General features: G+C 35.3%; 4 protein-coding genes, 1 non-coding gene and 1 pseudogene across 9 annotated transcripts; 1 reads left to right on the top strand and 5 right to left on the bottom strand.

Moving 5' to 3' along the window:
• Positions 1–26: 26 nt before the first annotated feature.
• Positions 27–5482, bottom strand: LOC103850346 (annotated as a pseudogene).
• Positions 5483–5808: 326 nt separating this feature from the next.
• Positions 5809–8904, top strand: LOC103850347 (transcription factor TGA4). 5 transcript variants are annotated; one of them, XM_009127085.3, is made up of 8 exons: positions 5809–6054; positions 6761–6932; positions 7004–7075; positions 7161–7220; positions 7297–7438; positions 7708–7970; positions 8176–8403; positions 8481–8904. In XM_009127085.3, the coding sequence occupies exons 2-8, from the start codon at positions 6771–6773 to the stop codon at positions 8631–8633; spliced, it is 1080 nt and encodes a 359-aa protein (XP_009125333.1). In that variant the 5' UTR covers positions 5809–6054; positions 6761–6770; the 3' UTR covers positions 8634–8904. The 5 variants fall into 5 exon arrangements, with proteins under 5 accessions (XP_009125333.1, XP_009125331.1, XP_018512474.1 ...); XM_009127083.3 differs by having other exon boundaries at positions 5813–6054; positions 7699–7970; XM_018656958.2 differs by having other exon boundaries at positions 5871–6054; positions 6742–6932; positions 7699–7970.
• A 188-nt stretch (positions 8905–9092) lies between these two features.
• On the bottom strand, positions 9093–12456 carry LOC103850348 (protein HEAT INTOLERANT 4-like). The gene is made up of 14 exons (XM_009127086.3): positions 11999–12456; positions 11619–11657; positions 11475–11528; positions 11326–11392; positions 11128–11186; positions 10916–11040; positions 10713–10772; positions 10363–10421; positions 10136–10212; positions 9974–10012; positions 9796–9858; positions 9664–9711; positions 9432–9560; positions 9093–9337 (listed from the first exon to the last, which is right to left on the bottom strand). Exons 1-14 carry the CDS (start codon positions 12389–12391, stop codon positions 9290–9292), a joined length of 1260 nt encoding a protein of 419 aa, XP_009125334.1. The 5' UTR covers positions 12392–12456; the 3' UTR covers positions 9093–9289.
• Positions 12457–18127: 5671 nt separating this feature from the next.
• TRNAL-AAG lies at positions 18128–18208 on the bottom strand. The gene has a single exon. It is a non-coding gene; the product is annotated as a tRNA-Leu (tRNA).
• A 447-nt stretch (positions 18209–18655) lies between these two features.
• On the bottom strand, positions 18656–20190 carry LOC103850350. Its single transcript, XM_009127089.3, has 3 exons — positions 19936–20190; positions 19083–19355; positions 18656–18847 (listed from the first exon to the last, which is right to left on the bottom strand). Exons 1-3 carry the CDS (start codon positions 19954–19956, stop codon positions 18800–18802), a joined length of 342 nt encoding a protein of 113 aa, XP_009125337.1. The 5' UTR covers positions 19957–20190; the 3' UTR covers positions 18656–18799.
• Positions 20191–20496: 306 nt separating this feature from the next.
• On the bottom strand, positions 20497–21900 carry LOC103850392. Its single transcript, XM_009127134.2, has 2 exons — positions 21588–21900; positions 20497–21393 (listed from the first exon to the last, which is right to left on the bottom strand). The coding sequence occupies exon 2, from the start codon at positions 21380–21382 to the stop codon at positions 20768–20770; it is 615 nt and encodes a 204-aa protein (XP_009125382.1). The 5' UTR covers positions 21383–21393; positions 21588–21900; the 3' UTR covers positions 20497–20767.
• Between the last annotated feature and the right edge of the window lie 106 nt (positions 21901–22006).

The raw sequence follows: 22006 nt of genomic DNA, 5'->3' as shown, positions 1-22006 counted from the left end.
GAAAAATATTTATTTAGACGAATATCTTTAGTATCGAGTTTGTTTATTCTTGATTATTAATGCGAAAATCTTCTGACCAGTCTTATATTTTTTTATATTATCTCATTGTTGAATAAAACATATACCCCCCCAAGCAAGACATAAGATTACATTATCAGACTCCGAAGAAGCTTTTACATGATTAGCCCTTTTTCATTAAAGCCTTCCTCTGGAGGGAATCTTTGAACCAAATGGGCATATGATACATTATTGCCATGAAGGTGGAATATCTGCCTGACGAGAACCAAGCCGGTGGGTTCTTCTTTAGCACAACAGCTACGATGTCTTTAGCGAATGTTTCAGCAGGAGTTGGCTTCCTCCTCTGGAAAAAGAATAGCCTCTCTATCATACCTTCTTCGTAAGCCTTGTATAGTTTCAGCTCAGGCATTTTTTTGAAGACGTCTACAGCTGAGTTTGCTAGGTTTGATTTTATTCCTCCTGGGACGACATCTATGACGTCAATGCCAAAGGGGTCGAGCTCCAACCTGCGGTTAGTAAAGGAACCCATTACCAAAAAAAACTGAAGAACCAAGACCATCAGATAATTTGAATTAATGAATGGTCTCATTTCTGAACCTGAGGGAATCGGTAAGAGCATGAATAGCAGCTTTGGTCGCTGTATGGACACCTGCCCATGGACTTGGTTACATCACAGAGATACTTCCAACGTTGACAATCTTTCCCTTTTTCTTAGACACCATATGAGGTACAACGGCTTGAGTCATCCTCACGGTACCTGCATGGACGTATATTCACTTCTTGAAATGTTTCCACATTAATTTTTCTTGTAACTCATTAAAAAGGTTGGTCTTGAGATTTTGATTACTATAAACAATTAGTATGAATTTATATAATTATTTTTTGTACAAATTCAGGGTCTATGTAAATTTATATAATGATTCACTAGCCTATTTTCGTGACCGGATTAATTAAATATCGTTATCGAAATCAAAACCAATTTTACTACCGAAAACATTGGTGTCAAAGGTGTTTTGCATGGTGGAGATAGGGATCTCAGCGATAGGACCGACGCACTGAATGCCGGCGTTGTTGACGAGAACGTCGACTTGGCCGAACTTATCCATAACATTAGACATGACATTGTTCACGCTCTGCTCCGACCGAACATCAAGCTCATGCACGAACATTCTCGGATCTTGCTCTAGATCCGCCATCTTACTCCGTGATCGACTCGTTGCCACCACACGACAACCGTTCTCAGCGAACTCACGTGCCAGCGCGTGACCGATCCCTCCGTGAGAGCATCCCGTTATCAGAACCACCGGACCCGCGTTGTCGCTTTCCATACGGAGCCCTCGAGATTGAGCAACAATGGACTACAAGTTTGATGCTTATAAAGTCAATGCATGTCGGATAAAAACCATACGTGGAACTTTTAGACAAAACAATAAAGAGAAAAGAGTCGATGAATTGATACCACTTTACGAGGGTTAAGACGAGGAACTAACTGCGGTCTTGTCTGAACGTGTCCTTTGAACAAAGCTAGTGGAGTGGCCATTTTATTCCTGCAATGACTCAAAACGGTTCACGGAAAAAGTTTCGATTAGTACGTTACAAAATATATCAGTATTCAAACCCTAGACAACCTTTATATATAAATAGCCACCTCACTGTACTGATTGATTTGTCATTTTGTTTTTTTTCGGCAGAATCATGTGCCATTTTCAAGAATTAAAATCAAGTACTGTGAATTAAAAGAAAAAAAAAGGTACTTTGAATTCAATTGAATATGCATGGCTTTAGAGAATGCATGGGGTGCATAATGCATTTGGAGCATCATTAGCACCATTAGTGATAGTATTTCACACATATTTTATTGTGTGGGTATCTTAAATAATTGAAAATTTCACGAAAGTATATCATTTGAGAAATCTTTGTGTGGGCCTGTGGGGTTTTCGAATATTCGTGGGGGCTGCTTGGTGATTCGAGCATTATTAGTGGTAGTTCTCACGGGTTATAGAAAGCATAGGATATGAGCCCGGGGATATGGGTGGTAACTCAAAATAACTAAAATCTAAATAATCTATTATTTAAAATGTGTGTGGGGTTCTCAAATATTTGAGATGGTTACATTTATATACTATTAAATTTGTTTCATAAAACAAGATAATTACTGCCGGTGCCCATCCGTAATGTGATCCTTTTTCTTGTCACGATGTGAATTATTGGATCGCGTTAATCCAAAAAGTAGTATAGTACAAGTTGCCGAGCTTTTTCTCTAGTTAAAAGTTAATGGATCGCGGTTAGCCTAAGTAAAATATATTTCTGCTAAGAAATGTTTAGTTTTTGGGCCCTGATATTATGTTCTGCTTATTTTGTTGAGACCGATTATTATTTTCTAGTTTCAGATATAAGCCCAATATTAATACTAACAAAAGTCCCCAAAAAATTCTGGATAGAAATAAATTGTATTTTATTTTTTGGAAAATATTCAGCTTATTCAATAGATCAGAAGGAGAAAACAAAAAGTAATAGAAGAAGATAAATAAAATGTAGTCAAAGGAACCAAAAGGAAAGAGAAGAAAAGGAAGTAATCTTAAAATGATGATAGTTCCCATTTGTCTTGGCCTCTTGGGGTAATGTCGCAAAGGCATCTCAACTTTGCTACTTTTTCTTTACTTTCATTACTACAAAAGTATATAATACATATCTGTGGGTTATTATCATGACTATCCTCTAATCCATTTAAATTCTAGTAAGAATTAGTATAAGTTATAATGAATAGAACACGTCGATAATCAAATGGGTAACAAAACTCTTATGAGTCTCACTTCAATAATATAACAACAATATACTCAATGGCTAATACTACATGACTACTTAACAAATCTAAAAAAATTCAAGAAAGTGTTACATTGAAATTCATCTAAAAAGCATCACAACTTTACACCTAGTAAGTTGATAAATGAGAAAATTCGCATACTTTTATTTAGCAATAGATAAGGCATAAGGGTAACTCACAACTTAACATAAAATGTCTTATTTTGGATTAGACCATTTATATTTCATCGTTTATTATAGCATCTTCTATCAAACTCCAAAAATCATATCTTCTTCTTTATAGAATAATCAATAATCTAATAGTATAAGTTAAGGCGAGAAAAATATTGTAGAGTTCATGAAACTCTCAGATTGGTATCAAATCATGAATTGCTTGCGAAACTAAGAATGAAAGAAATTCAGAGTGACGATAGCCACTCTAAGTGGCAACCCACTTTTCATAAGATAGCACTTGAGAATAATTCCCCAAATAGGCCAACGCAAAGCCAAAGAGATGGTGCTTCATGTCTCATTAGTTCATCTTTCCTCGAATTTCTTTATTTTCATTGTTGATGTTCCTTGTATTCGAATATATATTATTGCCATATTGTCCTATTGGTTAAAATTATTGCAATATCTAATACGTGTAAAATAAATACCACAAATCAATCAACCAACTTGATAAAACCTCCAAAATGGAATGAGGGGCTACATCCACTATCAAATAATGATTTGTGTCACTTTACACATAAATATCACTTGCACGCGAAATTTTTATAATGCAATAAAGTTTACAAAATATTATTACTTTTATTTACGGGCGTTGGTGTTTTATGTTGTAACAAACATATCCGAAAGTAAACCTCAAATAATGATGTGTGAAGACATAATTAATCATATGATGGATCGGGAAAGCAATGAAACACGTGAACAAGATTTGTATGTAAGGTTCAAAGGGGCAGTTCCTAAGCACGCCTTCACGATGTGGGTTGCAAACTATGATAGATTACCAACGAGGAACAGGCTTGCCTCGTGGGGAATGATGATCGCAGCGGACTGTACGTTCTGTTCAAGAGAAGTGGAGACAAGGAACCACCTATTCCTCGGCTGCGAGTACTCACGTGATATCTGGAGTATGGTATTCAGTAGATGTCACCCTCCATTAGCGAGCTTCTCGGACTGGGCAGAACTACTATCTTGGATCAGAGATGCAGCGACACCAGAGCTAAAGCTTCTTAGGAAACTGGCTACACAAGCTACGGTCTACCATTTATGGAAGCAAAGGAACAATCTGATACACAATCACACCTCACTCTCTCCTGCTTCAATCTTCCATTGCATTGATAAGGAGGTGAGAAACATAATCTCAGCAAGGAAAGGCAGGAAGCACTTTTGTTTTCTTATGTCCATGTGGTTGAGATAGTAAAGTTCTTGTAGGTTAAAATGGTGATCCATCTTGTTTTTATTTCTTTTTGCCAAGATGGCTCAAACTTAAGATTGCAAAATCTTCTTTTTATTTATATGATATTTACAATTTAGCAAAAAAAAAAAAAAAGATTTGTATGTATGTCATACGAATCTGTAACGTGTTGGTGTTGCAATACAGAAAACTGCACCAAAATTTATACGTAAACTTCAAATAATGATGTAAGAAGACATAATTAATCAAATGATGGATCGAGCAAACAATGAAACACGTGAACAAGATTTATAGTATCCATTGTGATAAACATAATAAGCAAAGAGGCAAGTGGGTAGAATAAGTTGCGGTAACACAAATGTCTCCTATGAAACATGAAGAGCCAATATTTTGTAATATCTCTTTATCAGCTGATTCCTTCCCAAAATGAAGTTTTCATTTTTCTTTTCTGTATATATAATATTATCAAATGTACGACAAGACGGATATGTGAATCTTTGAGCTGGCATTATTTGTTTTATAACTAAATATCATTTTTCCGTTCAACCTACGCCATCAATTTTCTTTTAATATTATTGTATCACTTTTTAGCATAAACAAATTATCATACCTTCGAATTGCTAAGGAAATTACATAAGCTTGATTGTGAAAGCTAAAACCTTCAAAAGCTTACATGTTGGTCTCTTATTTTGCTTATAGCCAACATTTGATCAGCATGTCTTAAAAATCGAAGCAACCCCACCAAAAATTACACTCGGTCACTTTACGTACTTTGTTGATAAATACTTTTAGACAACACAAAATTAAGTATTTGTCCACAAATTAGCACACAAAAAAATCTTTAAAATAACATTATTAAAAGGTAAAAATTAAATATATTTTATAAATTTGAGTTTAAAGTATAGTATTTAGAGGGTGACACTAGAGTTTAATGCTTAGAATAAAGATTTTTTTTTGTAACACAAAACTTAGAATATAGAGTAATTTAAAGTTTTTATTGATTAATAGAAAATTTTCTTTTAGAATGTTATCTATGAGATATGCAATACTTTGTTTGGTTGGTGTTGTTTATAAATTCCAAATATATATTTTTTTTGCCAACATTTTCGTAAATTCCAAATATATAAAATTTAGAAAATAGCCGTTACAATATATATATTCCTCGAAAATTAACCGCCTTTCATTCCCGCGATAAGTCTAACCACTATGATTCAGCTCCACGCGCTTCTACTTTGCTCGTGTGCCGTCAAAACGAGTTATCACCACCGACGGGAGTCGCCGCTAAATTTGACGAAGTGTAGTGAATAAATAATATAATTCACACACATACAAAACAAAGAATTGTTACTGAATAAGAGGAAGAAGAAAACGGGTATAGTTTGAGAAAATTCCAAATCGACCTGGTGCGCACATCAACTAGGTAGTGGAAGATGACAAACCAGATAAAAAGAGAATAAGCACAAACAAAGTGTTAAATAAACAAGCAAGTGCACTATTTCGAAAAGAATATACGGTAAAATAGAATCACCGAAGAACCAACCAACCAAAAAAAAAAAGAGACAAGAAGAAAGTTAAGTTTTACATTTTATCAAATATTTAGAAAATTTAAAGAGAATCATGTCAAAGGTCTCTTGCCGTGTTCTTGCATGATTCTTCTTCTTCCTCGAGATGACTAGACCGATCTGAACTGCGGTTTCCTAGGCTTTGCGTCAGGTTTCGTCTCTGAAAGTGAAGAAAGTTCCTTTGCTTTTGGCTTACTTCATGGTTTCCGCGGGAAAAGTTCACTCTCTTTTGACTCAAAAGACGACAAGAAGGTTTCTTCAGATCTCTCTTCTTCCTATGTTATGACTTTTTTTTTTGTTTGATTTATTCTGTTCCTGTCTCTTACTGTATCGCCATGAATTATGAAAGAGTTTCAACTCTTTTAACCGATCATTGGGAGTCTAAAGAAACTCGATGATTACTTCTTCTATGAGCTGCCTTTCAATAGAATCTTGACTTTTGTGCTACAAACAGAACGTTCATATCAAATCAGTGATAGATATTTTTTTTCCCTTATTGGGAGGTGTTTAAGATGGTCCACCATCAATAGCTAAAAGAAGAACACACAGTGAGATCCATTAACTGACACTGACCTTATAGTTTGGTCATGTTTTTCTTTCTTGTAACAAATTTCAATTATCTGTTTATCTAATTGACAACCTTTCAAAGAAAAATACCAGCAAAAAAAATAGTGTTTCTAGGGGTGTATATGAGTCAGGTGCTGCGCCTTTATCAATGGAGCTTATACAAGTAGAGGAGAGGTAGCGTTGACGTATTGAGTGATGCAAAATGACTTATAAGCCACACATCTTTCTTTTTATTCTAGCTGCAAATACCTTCTTACATAAAGCTTAACTTGTACTCTTAACTTTGCAGTTCTTGAGTTTTATTGGTTAATGAAGTTTTTTGTTTGTAACTTTGAAGTTCTTGAGTTGTATTGGTTAATGAAGTTGTGTAAGTGTCTCTTGCTTTTGCTAGTTGAGGAAACATGAATACAACTTCAACACATTTTGTTCCTCCGAGGAGATTTGAAATCTACGAGACTACTCTCAACCAAGTCAGTATGTGGGAAGAGAGTTTCAAGAACAATGGAGGCATATTTACACCTAACTCTATCATCATCCCCACAGATGCAAAACTAGACAGCTTGGTACTTACCTCAGTTCAGTTCTCTCATTTGAAGTTCAGAAACTAATGGTTGCTTTACATCTTTTGTTTCAGTCTGAGGATACTTCTCATGGAACTCCTCACAAGTTTGACCAAGAAGCTTCCACATCTAGACATCCTGACAAAGTAACTAACTATACCTCATTTGTATTTTTTTTATCTTAACCCCTTTGGAGTATTTTTTTAAATTTAAATCTTCATCTCTTCACAGACACAGAGACGGCTAGCACAGAACCGGGAGGCAGCTAGGAAAAGTCGTTTGCGCAAAAAAGTATAAAACCTCATGAAACTAGTTAAGTTTTTGTTTTGTTTTGTTATATTGACTTTTTAGAATCTTTGTCTTTCAGGCTTATGTTCAGCAGCTAGAGACAAGCAGGTTGAAGCTAATTCATTTAGAGCAAGAACTTGATCGTGCTAGACAACAAGGTTTCTATGAAGGGAACCGAGTAGATACTAATGCTCTTGGTTTCTCAGACAAGATGAGCTCAGGTTTGAATATTTACACCTTTTCTGGCAATTTCCTAACTATCTCCCCCAAAATAATTTTCGGGTGAATTTTCCAAAAATGTATGCATAAATAATGGTCTGAAACTTTAATTTTTTAGATATATTGCTAAATTTAAAACTTACAATGGAGTTATTAACTTTTAACTCCATCGTTAAATATACGGTTAATATTTTTTTTTTTTGAACAAAACCTGAAAATAATTTGAGACAGCATTGGGTTTGGTGTTGTTGTTACTTGTTAGGGATTGTAGCATTTGAGATGGAATATGGACACTGGGTGGAAGAACAGAACAGGCAAATAAGCGAGCTGAGAACCGTTTTACAAGGACAAGTTAGTGATGTAGAGCTTCGTTTGCTAGTTGACAATGCCATGAAACATTACTTTCAACTCTTCCGAATGAAGTCAGCAGCTGCAAAGATCGATGTCTTCTACATCATGTCCGGAATGTGGAAAACTTCAGCAGAGAGGTTTTTCATGTGGATAGGTGGGTTCAGACCCTCGGAGCTCCTCAAGGTAATCGATAAACTCGTGTTTCATCCATGGCTGGTTCTGAGATTTTGTAGGCTATACCAATTTAGTAACTGTATATTAAAAAAAATTACAAATTTTGGGGCTGTAGGCCAATGTTTCATTAGTCTATGCTCAAGACTCGACCTGGTTTCATCCATAGAAGTAATGACTTTTCTTACAATATATATATTTATCTTGTTGTGGTTAGGTTCTGTTACCACATTTTGATCCTTTGATGGATCAACAAGTATTGGATGTGTGCAATCTGAGGCAATCATGTCAACAAGCTGAAGATGCTGTATCTCAAGGCATGGAGAAGCTGCAGCATACATTAGCAGATAGTGTAGCAGCGGGGAATCTCGGTGAAGGAAGTTACATTCCTCAAATAACTTGTGCTATGGAGAGATTGGAAGCTTTGGTCAGTTTTGTGAATCAGGTAAGAGAACAGATTTTACCTCTTAATCTCTTATGACAAGAATTGTTTCTTAAACTGTTGTTCTTTGTTTGTTGTAGGCTGATCATCTTAGACATGAGACATTGCAACAGATGCATCGGATCTTAACCACTAGACAAGCGGCTAGGGGTTTGTTAGCATTAGGTGAGTATTTCCAACGGTTAAGAGCTTTAAGCTCGAGTTGGGCGACTCGGCAACGTGAACCAACGTAATAAAGGAGACAAGATTTCAAGAAAGGTTTGAGAGACTATTAAGAATCAAGAATGGTGTTTGCTCGTGAGTGGATTTTGGACAAGAACATAAGCTGCTTATATGATGATGATGATCGTCTTTGTGGCTAAAGAAACTGTTTGAAGAAAGTTGTAAATATAATCAGCAACGTAAATGTTTATAGCTTATGTGTGCTTTGCGTGTATATATGATTCCAGTGTGATGATTTCTAAAAATTACGGGATCATAGAATAAAAAGTTAATTAAATTAAACATGATCAATACAGTCATAAGATGAAAAAAATATATTAAATTTTGTATGCACAGAAAAAAAATGGGATTAGCTTTTCTTCTGCCTTTACAAGGAAGGGAAAAATAACCAACAAAAATATAAATGTGACCAAACTAATCTAAAATCCTCTTTGCGATTGCCATTTCAATTAAGAAAAAAAAATCAAGGATTAGGAAAAAAAATCAAGGTTTACTGGAGGAGATTACAAACTCATTAATGAAAAAAAATTACACTATTCGTCCAAACTTGTCTTTTTAACTATGAATAAAGCTCAAAGAGTTTCTGAGAGCACCTGTGATCAAAATATAAGTTTCATTTCTGCTGAAGCTGCCAAGAAAAAGCTTCTGTGTTCTCAAGATTTGATAATCAAAGGACTTCATGAGCCTTTCCATAGTATCTGTTAATGAACCGCGACTGCAAAAGAAAGGGTAAACCAGATTCACATATTAAGAACTCAAAAACGTCTTTTGGCAGATAATGTTTATTGTTTTTGTCTTTTGTTTCTTACCTTGACGCCAGAGACATCTGGTGTTTCTGGAGAAGGCAGAGGGTAGAATTTGTAGAACTTCATGCTTTGGAAGGCTTGTTTAGTCTCTTCGCTCATATCTTCAATAGCTTTCCTTCGAGCTTCTCTAGCCTGCATGGATCATTCCGTAAGCAAACAGTTCCATTCAATATATATATATATATATATATATATATATATATATATCATCCATCTTGGTTTGGTTACTGTTTACCTCTCTATTAGCTTTCTTTGCAGCTCGTACTTGCTCTTTCACATATTCCTGAGAAAATTAAAAAAAAAAAACAAAAGAACTTAAACAAATCTATGTCATGAACTGACTATTGAGTTATACAGCTCAACTTACTTTGAATTCGTCCTTTTGTTCTGCAGCTAAGGCTTCATCTTCAATCAGTTTATCCACAAATTCCTTAGATACATGCACAAAAAAACAATACAATGAATGCAAGAACACACAAGGAAGAAGCTGTGCAAAGACGAAAATGCTCTTGAATCAAATGAAGAAGTAATTTTCAAAGGCACACCTCAAGTTCGTCAAGCTCCCAGTCAAACTCACATACAACCTGCATAAACAGAACGTTAAAGCTTAATGATTTAAGAAATTACCCTAAACAATGTGCCTCTACTAAGCCATTTTATGTAGACTGCCACTCCCAACACATTCATTACACGCTGAGAAGACTTACCGGCGGTTCAGAGGGGAACATTATTTGAACCTCAGTACTCTGTTCCAGTTCATCTTCCGTAAATGGCTGATAGAAATCTACAAAGCCGAAAAAAAGAGAGAGATGTTAGATTTGTTGTTGCTTACCACATACATAACAGGGAATAAAACTAATAGTCTGCCATGTATTATAACTGGTTCTTGATCCGCATATTCTAACTGATATTGGCAGTGAGGAAGAAAACTCACAAGGAAGGCAATACTCGTACTTCTTGACGAGATCTTCCTTCATGTGTCTGAGAGCAGCTCTGCAGATAATACAAAGCTAAATTCAATACACCAGAACTGATAGATTCAAACAATACTATATGTGTGGGACCAAATCCTGCACCCTAGTAACAACAAATTACCAGGCAGATATGAGGGAGCAAATGATGCAAAACTTTCAAATGGTAGCCTCGTCTATCCATGTTTCATGTTCTAATTTAAAAATCATTGGAATGTAACTCAAAATCCCTTAATAGCAAGAGAAAATCGATCTTCTTAACTCTTATCAGTCGACTGACACTAAGAGGAGAAGGCAACACATGTTTACTAACCTCCTCCGGGTACAGCCCAAGACAAAAATTTGAAAGTCCATCCTATCAACTTGTCTACCCCTGCAGGAAGAACATATCAAAGGTAGTTAGCAAATGCTGGTAAACATCGCAAGGATAGTATGAGACGTAATTTGCGTTTCTATTCTCGCTGATTTAGGCACCCCACCAAATGTGTTCAGATGCAAGTTGAACTAATGAAGTACCTTTTGTCAACTGGAATGTAAGGAAGCCAGTTCATTTTCATCGTCTTCATTGGAATGATTTCCTCCACTTCTCTCTGAACCGACGTGATTCCAATCTTATCAGATGGTGGGAAGGGTGATTCAACCTGAACAAAGAGAAATGATATACGATTTTGAATCCAGAGATCAACGATATCAACCAAACATTGATAGTGGTTTAAACAACAACTTACAGCAACAACTGCTGGGACATGGAGAATCTTGTTTGCACCTTTGAATGGGACTAACTGGGCTGTAAAGATGAGAAGAATATTCAACAGAAACATAGATATCAGTATATCACAAGTGCTTACCATGTTTTGAACAGGATAAAAGACAAGGAGGCAGCATAAAAAGCAGTAACAAAAGAAGAAGAAGAAGAAACAGCTTACGTTCTGTACAACCGAAAAGAAAGACTTTCTTCCCGTAGAGCAATCCATCTTCCTCCTCCAATGCTTCCTGGCATACAAATATCAGAATCTCGTCAACGCTGAAAAAACTGTCGACTCAAAAATAGATAACAATAAACAAAACAACTTACTTCAAGATGTTTGAAGTCCCAATTGAATTCATAAAGGGCATCTAATTGGTCCCACTGCCACCACAATTGAACAACCATAAGCAAAAAAGAATATCAAAGGAGACCGTAACTTCAACGATGCAATTAAATCCCTAAACAATATACCTCAGTCCCCACTGGAAATGCAGCCTTCCACAAACCCTCCTGCAAAAAAAAAAAAAAAAAACACAAAAGTATAACACCGAAAACTTCACAAACACCATTCAATTAAAAATTAGCTCTCTAGTAGTAACTCATGCTCGAAGTAGGATATACCATATATGGCAAACAATTATACTCAGAAGAGATATAAACCTATCATACTATTCTCACACTCCATCTATATAGTTATATCTATCTTGCAACCAAGAGCTCTTATAAGCTCCAAACTAAAGGTAAGTTACATCACAAGCCTCAAATTGCATATAATCCAAGTGATAATGAATCTTTAAGTCTTAACAGGCTTTATACATGATCATATGATATTCCAAGAGTAAAAGCATTACCAGATTACGCTCATCCTCGAAGTACTCAGGCTCTTCCTGTGGTTTGCTCACCCGAGCTTTCTTCGCCCTCGGAGCCTGCGGCTTCTTCTCGTCTTTCACTTCGATTCCCTTCTTCGTGGCTCTCTTTCGCTTCCCACCACCGCGAGCAGGTTTGTTCTTCTTCTTATCTTCCTCGTCCTTGACGTCCTCGTTTTGCTGAGAGGAAGACGAAGCGCCGTTGACCTCATCGACCTGTTTGTCTTCCTCCTCGTCTTTTACTCCGTCCTCCTGATTCTCCTCCTGCGTCGAGGCCTCGAGAGACTCGGCAATCACCTCGTCGTTCTGACTCTCTGCGACAGCTGCACCTTTGCGTCCGGCTTTAGAAGCGCCTCTTCTCTTAGCTCCTTTCTTCATTTTTGCACGATAGTAATACTAATGCTTCGGCGACGACGACGAAGAGGTTAGAGAGAGGGATCCGTAATTTCGAATTTTCGGAAGGCAACTCCTTTGGGTTTCTATTTATTTATTTATTTATTTATTGTGTTATCATCAGTGTCCTGCTTCAATTCAACGCCCCAAATTAAAATAAACGCGCCGGTTAGTGAAATTAGTTGGGAGGCCCAGTACTTACACTAAGGCCCAATTGTATTCATCCCCATGTGTGACTGTACAAAAGCCCAATTATATATTGAGGACAATTACAGCAAAGGATGTCAACTTAATTAAACTAATAGTATGCGGAGTTTAACCTGATTAAAGCATTAACAGAGGACTTGTTTCCAAATTTAGTCTTGTCATTGCTCCTAAGCAAGTTTAAACGCATCGCTTGCGGGTTGCGGAAAACAGATGGTTGATTAACATTTTAAACTCTTCAATATTGTGTAGCCAAGGTATCACTCAAGGTGTTAGAAGCTCAACACGGGCTATTCGTGTGGCTGAAGATAGACTAAGGAGGTTAACAAACATTGTTTTAAACTCTGTTTTCGAGGGGTGGACGGACTTCATGGTTAACTCTGTTTTCTACTTTATTAGTAGCTTTGATGCAGGAGGTGATGCATCAAACCAAGACGAGTGGAGCAGAACCAGTGGTAGCTAAAACAGCGAGGAGCTTAAAGGAAGGGATCGTTAAGGGACGTTCTTTGTTGCAATTGTTCTTCACTATCACTCGCTTCTCCAAAATGGCATCAAGATCTTTTGCAAAGCGAGCTAAGGAAGTAGAGGGTTGTGTTAATCTTTTACCAACCGCTTGTGTTACACAACGATCACAATGTGTTACACACGAGTTCGAGAGAAAGAATAAGATAGACGTTTCAGGCTTATAAACTTTTCTGAAAATACTTTTGTATTATTTAGATTCGGTGATTTGTTTACAACAGATGATTGATCTTTATATAGAGATCGAATCAATACAAGTATAAGAGACACAACTCTTTATACTAAAGGACACAACTTGAAGAGTTACAACTCTTTGTGTAATAACATAAATAACTAACTTATGTAAATGTATCAAGGAGAGATTAGATTATAGTTTAACACTCCTCCTTAATCATATCTCGACTTGACTCCAAGCTGCTTCCTTAGATCTTCAAATCTTGAACCACCCAATGCCTTTGTGAGAATGTCTGCGAGTTGATCATCCCCTTTGCAATACTTCAGTTCAATGATTCCCTTTTGCTCAGCTTCCCTCACGAAATGGTACTTGATCTCTATGTGCTTCGTCCTTCTGTGTTGCACTGGATTCTTCCCAATTGCTATTGCTGATTTGTTGTCACATAAGATTGGAATGCCTCCTTCAAACTTCTGACCAAAATCTTCAAATAGTCTTTGTAACCACACTGCTTGATTTGCTGCTGCACACACGGCTATGTACTCTGCCTCAGCCGTAGATTGCGCCACTGTTTGTTGCTTGCTTGACTGCCAACAAAACATGGCTGATCCAAGAGTAAACACATAACCTGAAGTGCTTTTCTTGTCTTCCTTAGAACCACCCCAATCGCTGTCCGTGTAGCCTAGAAGTCTTGGTTCTTTCACGCTTGTGAAGTACACTCCAAAGTTTGATGTTCCTTTGATAGACGTTTCAGGCTTATAAACTTTTCTGAAAATACTTTTGTATTATTTAGATTCGGTGATTTGTTTACAACAGATGATTGATCTTTATATAGAGATCGAATCAATACAAGTATAAGAGACACAACTCTTTATACTAAAGGACACAACTTGAAGAGTTACAACTCTTTGTGTAATAACATAAATAACTAACTTATGTAAATGTATCAAGGAGAGATTAGATTATAGTTTAACAGGTTGAACAATCACATTTCATTTCATATCATAGCTTAAGAATAGTCTATAGTTTGATTAATATGAAACTATGGAGACTATGATTATTGAGACGCAAAGCAAAGTTTCTTTTGGAGTATCATGTAATCAAGATCATCAAATTCTTCATCATGACAAAGTTTGAAGACTTGCAATGTATAGTAGTTTTTTAAATTTTAGTAAACAAAGTGAATCTTTTCATAGGTTGTGCCTAGAACTTGCTTTGCTTATCGCCATAAGCATCATCCTTATTATACACTTGCGTTTTTGTTTATTTTTGTTTTCTTACAATCAAATACTCAAACAACCTTACAAAGTTACGAACATCCAAGAATCATATATAATACACACAACACAACAAAAAATTTATAAACAAATATACAATAATGAAACATAAAAGTACGAGATTTTCTCCGTACATTATTAACTTGACTTTGACTTTGTTTCACATGGGTGACACGCCGCAATAGAACATTAGCCACGCGACATGTTAGTACCTCCAGGCTTGCCGGAACTATATTCCAGCTGCGATTTCCTGGACGTCACTTCCACAACCTCCGTCACTTCCTCTTCTTCTGATATCTTCTTTACCATGCATCATTATCATATATGTATACAGTTATCATTAGAATCTTTGTGATGTAAAACGATACGCGAGTCGCAACATAACTAACCATATTAAGTAACATAAAAAAACATATTCAAATTAATAGTATCATGCATACGTTTACGAGTTAAATATATATACATTATGAACTGTTTTAAAGATATAACTCGTAAACTTTTCATGACATACACTTCCAATATTAATCGTTGTTGATTTATACTCACCGGAAAATTACTAGGAGGTGATCTTACACCGAGAAACTTAACGAACAGAGATTGTAGAATCTCGTGGATGAAACTAAAAGGGATGTAGACGTAAGAAAAAACTCCACTTTCTGTTCTTCCTTTGCTCTCCATCTCTTCTTTCTTTCTTCTAATTGTGTGCTTAGAAGAGACTAATCGGATCACTAATATAGAGTTCAAATCACTCATCATTGATCTTGGTCAACTTTGAGCGTTTACGCTAATTACTATAAAAATATATTTATACAATTTATTTAAATGTAACAGCTCATTGGTCGCATATATTCCTATCATTGCATGATTTTTTTATGAAAATATTATTGCATGTTTCCCGTTTGCAATTAGTTGTATTTATTTAAGATTTGACACGTATTCGTTTGTTCAGATTAGCGATGCTAGGAACTATCAAAAAGTATATTCGTTGATTTCATATATCGTAGTCGATCAGAATACGTGAAGTAAAAAAAAAAAAAAAAAAAGAATACGTGAAGTAATAGAAGTATACAGTATCTTATTCTGTTGAAATTACTGGCGGTGAATCTGGTGATATATGCTTTACCTGGAACTTTGTGTCCCTCTCTCCCTAGTGATAGGTCAACGGACATTGGACCAGTGAATAAAAAAAAAAGGAATCATCTGATTTTCGTGTTTATCTGAATACGTGACTGGTTTTCTTTGATCGACTTTCTGTTCTCAATAAAATTAGTAAAAGCTAGTACAACGGAAGCATTGCACGGACTTTTACATCAGTTTGCTGGTAAAACAAAAAATCCTTAATTAATTAAGTTGTGAGCTTGGAATATATTCTGATCAAATTTAAAATTAATATCTTGTCTACAAATCGACACATCAGATTTTATAGATAGCCTGTTCTAACGATTTTACTTTATTGTTTCTAAGTATATTTCCATTTTTCTTTATTCTATCGAATTTGTTTATATTTTACACTAATTTATGATTGTTCGACTATTTTTTTATATAACAACACTAAATGTGTTTTCATGTTAAAATAAAATATATAATTTTATCTGTTTTCTTAAGTTTCAAGATTTTACCAAAAATCTCAATATAATGGAACAAAAGGATATATATTTTTATATTAAACCATATTTTAATATTAACCAGAGATACATTATTTTCCGTACCATTTGGCCACCGTCCACGATCGTCCATCCACACAAACGTCTGAAAAACAAAAGCCTTTATGCTTTGAATAATTTTAAGACTTAATGGAACTTCATGATATTAGCCAAAAATACACATAAAACGATGTGTATGATAAACGTGAAACATTGCATGCAACTAGTAATCTGTTTTTTCCGCGTGGCTTTTATGGCTGATAGATAGCAAAACAACAAATCAAGTGTTCCTAATTTAGTTGTGGCCGCCTGGCTTTCCAGAGCTATGTGGCTCTCTCGGCCTTTTCTTTGATCCGACTAAAATTCCCCTTGTCGTCACGGCATCCTCCTGAACCTGGTCTTGTAATAGTTAGAAGAAAAATCTCATCCTATTAATCATCAAATAGGAACGTCCAGTATAGTATGGTCAAATCGATATAAAACAAAAAGAAATTCCTTTTTTAAACTATGAAATTACAGATATATATATATATATATATCAGACCGTATCAGAGAAAATCAAATTTATAATTGGTTGTTATATATCATTAATATAAAAAAAATCTCAACATAACCTATCTGAATCGAAACCAGTATATCAAAATACATACGCATATGCATGTGAATATTTATACTAATGATATGTACATATGCATACGCATGTGACCATGCATAATTCCTTGATCTCTTTAGGTTTTTTCCTAATAATTGATACGTACCGAAGATGCCGAAGAATTGGAAGGAGAGGTATAAAGACCAAGACACTTTAGGAAACTCTTGAGAGCTTCGTTACAGAATTGGAAAGGACCCCAAAGATGAGATCTTTCTTCTCTCTTCCTCCATTGGAATCCAAGTCACTCAGTATACGAGGTGATGTTTTAGTCTGTCTTATCACTATCCTTGTTATAGCTTGACACAACCAAAAAAATCCATGTATACCTCTAAAACTCGGTACAATAAAAGCAGGAGAGGTTTAGTGGGGATGGAGAGCGACGTCCCAAAGGTCCAACAATAAACAAGATTCGTTTTTTCTTCAGTGTGCATTGTCGGTTTAAACTCGGATAATAACACAAAATGATACAATATGAACTATTATACTCTTGTGTTTTTTGCTACAAAAATATCCAATCATAAAAACATAATGCAAACAAAAGTATATAACATTAGCAGTAATTATTTATAGAACGTTTCACATCCAGCAGACTCTAAATTTTATTATATTGATAGTTGTAATACAAAAAATATGAAGACCTGTCTTTCGATAGGTTCTAATAATGTTTTGGCCTGGCTCTGTCAGTCTATGCCCATGGGTATTAGTTGTCGGTCGGTATGCTTTTCAATAATACTTTAATCTTCTCAAACTCTCAAATCTTTCCGATGCATTATTGGTGACTTTCTTGAGTTTTCAATTCATCATCATATGTAGATTGATAAACTAAATTTAGCCCAAGCAAAGCAAGTGCGATCATGACTTTTACTATATACTAACTTAATATTTTGGGAGATAAGCCTTACAATGTATCAACTATCAAGAGTAACAAAAACTTTCATGGTATTATCCTCATATGATAGAAGTTTTAATTTAGATATTTTTTTTTAGATAAACAAAGCTTATCTTCTCGGATATTTACTAACACAATTACCCGATTGATGAAAGTATTTAGCGAGAAAAGTTTATTATTTAAAATCTTAAGTTTCTTGGTGAAGTTTTAAAAGGGAGAAAAAACAATTATAACTTGTTTTGGCTGTCGTTAAAAAGATGCTTTGAAAACATGAGTTTATATTACCTACTATGATAGAAGGCCCAGATACGGTTACGGATTTGAAAACATGATTTTAGATTTAAAAAAAAAAACAAAATGTATGTTGACAGTGGGATTTGAACCCACGCCCTTTCGGACCAGAACCTTAATCTGGCGCCTTAGACCAACTCGGCCATATCAACTTGATGTTTTAGCAATATAAAAGAAATTTTTATTTTAAATAAAAAATGGAAAAAGATAAACCATAAAAAAAAGGATCGGTTAATGTCATCTGAGGAATTGTCTGCACCAGCCATTAACTTTGAAGCAGTGATAAGCCAGTGTCTGAAAATTAAAAGTGAAGAGACAAAGACGCGAGCGTAAATTCAGAGATATTTCTTGGGCTTATATTAAAGCACATTATAGAATCAAATAATGGTCTTTTTGTTTTGTCTATAAATCTACTGTGTTTTTTTAGAGTAAGAATTTAATCTTCTTTATCATGTTTTTTTTTTTAAATATGTCATCCAATCGGCCTTATTGCCTTAATGTTGCTGAAACTTCGAGTTGCCATGTATACTGGAGTGGTCAGTAATATTCACATTCGACTAAACAAATTATGCAAAGCAATTAGCTTAGAACTAAGCTAATCTTCTTCTTGTAATAGAGCTATGTGCATATAGTAAAAAAGTGAGACAGATGGATTCAAACATATATAAAAGAAAGAGTCACCACATTCATTTTCCAGATTTGAATTACAAGTCAATATGTATATTAATAAGAGAATAATCTCTTCAAGCTTTGACGCAGCAGTTGAAGCAGCTGAAGATGCTTCTCTTTGCCTGTTTCCAAACAACCACAACATATTCTTATGTTACTTAAAACACTAATAGTCATCATAATCAAGAGAGACTGCTCAATAAAACTATGTTCAATAATTTAAGGTCCTTGAAATATTTTCAGCAAACCAGTAAGATATATAAGACACATCTTGGTTACAAAACCACGTCCTAAATGCAAATATTTATGTTTGAAACGATCAAAACAAAGACACAAAAAAATGGGTTGGAAACTTACAGAAGGGGAATGTGGTTGGTGATGGTGGTCCGGAGAGAAGTGTTGCTTGTTTTCAGTATGGACAGTTGTGAGTTTAGCTATTGGTGCTGATGACTCGGGTGGCTTGATGAGCTCTTCTTCGTTGCCAAAACTGGCTAGAGAAGGGTCTCTCTTGTTCTGTTTCCTCATCTCCCTTATCTTGGTGAAATCCATCGAGTAATCAGGCATTGCTCCTCCTCCGCTTTTCTGGTCCCAATCACCAAACTGTGGCACAGATAGCCATGGAGAGTTCTTCTGCACAGCAACCACAATTTAACAAAAGATTTCACATTAATTGCATTTAGACTTTACTGAACTGTTTCTAAGCTTTGAAATGTATTAGAGATTGACAATAATCGAGTAGAAGTATTAGTGTCTGAATGGCAACATGGGGACAATTACGAAGCGGTTCTAAATTAACAAAATATATAGATACATAGTTAGATGTAGAAATTTTTGTTACTAATAATACCTAACAATTGAGCCAAAAAAAATAAAATAATACCTAACATCGGTGTGATGCGGTTTATAAACATTCAGAGCCTTATTATCTTTTTATAAATTCAAAAAGGTAACCAAAGTTCTGAAAATACAGAGTAGGTGACAACGTTCTGTTTCCGGTTACTCAGATTTTAGATTTTCATAACTATAACAACATCACTATTCACTAGTGCTTGGAGCTTGTTAAAAGTGTGAAACCCAAGCTCGACTACGACAAGATCCAAACGGTACCAACAAAACAAGCAGAGCTCGAGATATACTTAACTAGAAGTGATCGGGAAACCATACAACACATAAGCGAAGTAAAACAGATGAAGAAGAAGATGGTGCATACCTCTTTTCTGTCCTCCTCCATTTGATTCAAATCTGTCAAAGAGAAGTTTGTAGTTACAGGGAAATAGAGAAATCAGCTGACTTTTTAATGTATGTTTCTGCCGATATGATGATGCTAGCGAAAGAGAAGCTGGATAGACAGACAGGAACGATACTATGTTAAAGATGTTAAATTATTACAGCAAAAAGACAGCTCGACTTCTATCAATCAAAATGATTTTTCAGTTTCTTTATTTCTGTCATGGCCATTGGCTCAATGATTAACGTATACGGTATACCTATAAACAATTACGGAAAGTCCGAGGCGGTGTGTAATAATCACGAGAATGCCATTTACGACATTTTTTATCCTCACAGACGAATTTTTTTTTTAATGAAAAACAGACGATAATATAATTAAAAGGAATTTATATAAATATATTGAGCTTTTTATGATCAACCAAATTAATAATATCATATGTCAATCCATATTAGATGTCGATATTTTGATTGAAAAGTATTTGAGGTTGGTTGATCCCTTTACAAATTTGTAAGAAAAATGTACAAAAAATAACAATTTTGGCCAATGAATACAAAATATGAGAGAGGCATGTTATGTGCCAGTGACTGTATTATTCACCCTGTATGAAGATACGCATGTTATGTGCCTTCAAATTCAAACATGTTGGTGTAGTGATTTGTGATGACTCCAAAAGTGTCAGGTATGATTGTATGAACACCATGCATCAACCTCAAATCGATATTCTTTTTATTGGATCTGATAAATTATTTAGCAATACAAAAGAAAATAGAAACAATACACGAACCAAACCTAATAAACTTCATGCGGAAACTTAAGACATCAAACCGAACTGTGACATTTTGCCTGAAGAAGACCGGTTTGGGATCCCCGAACCAAACTCCAAACCACCGTAATTCCAATTCCCAGCGTTGCTATTACTTAAAACCGTTATTTGACTCGACAACAGAACCGGAGGATTTTTCCATTTCGGAACCGGACCGGTTACGAACATCGACTCGACCAACGATCCCGCTTCACTAACCGCCTTAAAAAACTTACCGTTCTCCGGCAACACTCCACCGATCATCTCCAGCACAACTGTCTCGTAATCCCTCGTCTTCTCAGCGACAACATGCATCTGACTCGACGGGAAGGTGGGATCCAACGGCGACGAATAGACACTCGAGCCAAAATCCAACGGCGATGGAGAGGAGAGCCGCGACGGAGAATCTACGGGGAAGTGATTGTGATTACAGTTTTGAGTAGTTTCATCTTTGGTTTCTGGCTGATGACAGCGTATTTGTTCTTCGTACAACAGTAAGGTGTCGAAGAGTTGCCGTAACTGAGAGGCTTCGGCGAGTGACTGCATCAGTTGTTCCTTTGCTTCGTCTCTTTCTTGGACAGCAAGTTTCCACAGATTATAGTAATGCAGAGTTTCTTGGTGCATGTTTTATATTCCTTGAGAAAAAAATACTCTGTCAAATGTTAAAAAAAAATAAAAAAAAATAAAATAAAATGTGAATGTTGAATAGTTTTTGTTTCATAATTTTTTTAATTAAAAAAAATCAAATGTTTCATACTTTGAACTTTTGAAGTATACTAGCAGAAACATTTACCTCAATTATAATTTAGCAAAAAAAAAAAACATTTACCTCAAAACTCAAGGTTCACGCCAAGCCAACCAGAACTGTGAATCGAGAACGAGGAAGAAGAGTTAAGAAATGTGAGAATCTATTTATAAGAGCTGAAATTAATTAGAGTTTGTACATTTGGTAGGGTTATATTTTAGTGCCCAAAGTAATAATGGAAAGTGTATTAGTTATTTTGGAGCTTGTTGATTATTGGAGAATATCCTAGTGATTTACTTGCATATTGTTTTGGTGTATAAGGTGATTTAGACATTCTGATTAGGGAAATGTAATATTTACTATTTATATTCATGAAGTCTTGAGATCTGTTGATTTCTTTTATGTTCTTTCATTAAAGAAGAGTGATACAGCAATACATATTTGTTTTTATCCACAAAATTGGAGTTGCATCGTTCAAAAACTAAATGTTTTATTCTACTCAA

Source organism: Brassica rapa, chromosome A02, assembly GCF_000309985.2.
Source record: "Brassica rapa cultivar Chiifu-401-42 chromosome A02, CAAS_Brap_v3.01, whole genome shotgun sequence".
NCBI classification, from domain to species: domain Eukaryota; kingdom Viridiplantae; phylum Streptophyta; class Magnoliopsida; order Brassicales; family Brassicaceae; genus Brassica; species Brassica rapa.
The sequence above is the reverse complement of the archived record's forward strand: the minus strand, read 5'-3'. Positions and strand labels throughout refer to the sequence as shown.

Coding starts and splice junctions, on each gene's coding strand:
- LOC103850347 (XM_009127083.3), top strand. CDS start 6,771: ATGAATACAACTTCAACACATTTTGTTCCTCCGAGGAGATTTGAAATC. Junction 6,933..7,003: donor ATGCAAAACTAGACAGCTTG/GTACTTACCTCA, acceptor CTTTTGTTTCAG/TCTGAGGATACTTCTCATGG. Junction 7,221..7,296: donor AAAGTCGTTTGCGCAAAAAA/GTATAAAACCTC, acceptor TTTGTCTTTCAG/GCTTATGTTCAGCAGCTAGA.
- LOC103850348 (XM_009127086.3), bottom strand. CDS start 12,391: ATGAAGAAAGGAGCTAAGAGAAGAGGCGCTTCTAAAGCCGGACGCAAA. Junction 11,393..11,474: donor GGGACTTCAAACATCTTGAA/GTAAGTTGTTTT, acceptor TTTGTATGCCAG/GAAGCATTGGAGGAGGAAGA. Junction 9,338..9,431: donor CAGATGTCTCTGGCGTCAAG/GTAAGAAACAAA, acceptor TTTCTTTTGCAG/TCGCGGTTCATTAACAGATA.
- LOC103850350 (XM_009127089.3), bottom strand. CDS start 19,956: ATGGAGGAGGACAGAAAAGAG. Junction 19,356..19,935: donor TGGAGGAGGACAGAAAAGAG/GTATGCACCATC, acceptor GTTGCTGTGCAG/AAGAACTCTCCATGGCTATC. Junction 18,848..19,082: donor ACCAACCACATTCCCCTTCT/GTAAGTTTCCAA, acceptor GTTTGGAAACAG/GCAAAGAGAAGCATCTTCAG.
- LOC103850392 (XM_009127134.2), bottom strand. CDS start 21,382: ATGCACCAAGAAACTCTGCATTACTATAATCTGTGGAAACTTGCTGTC.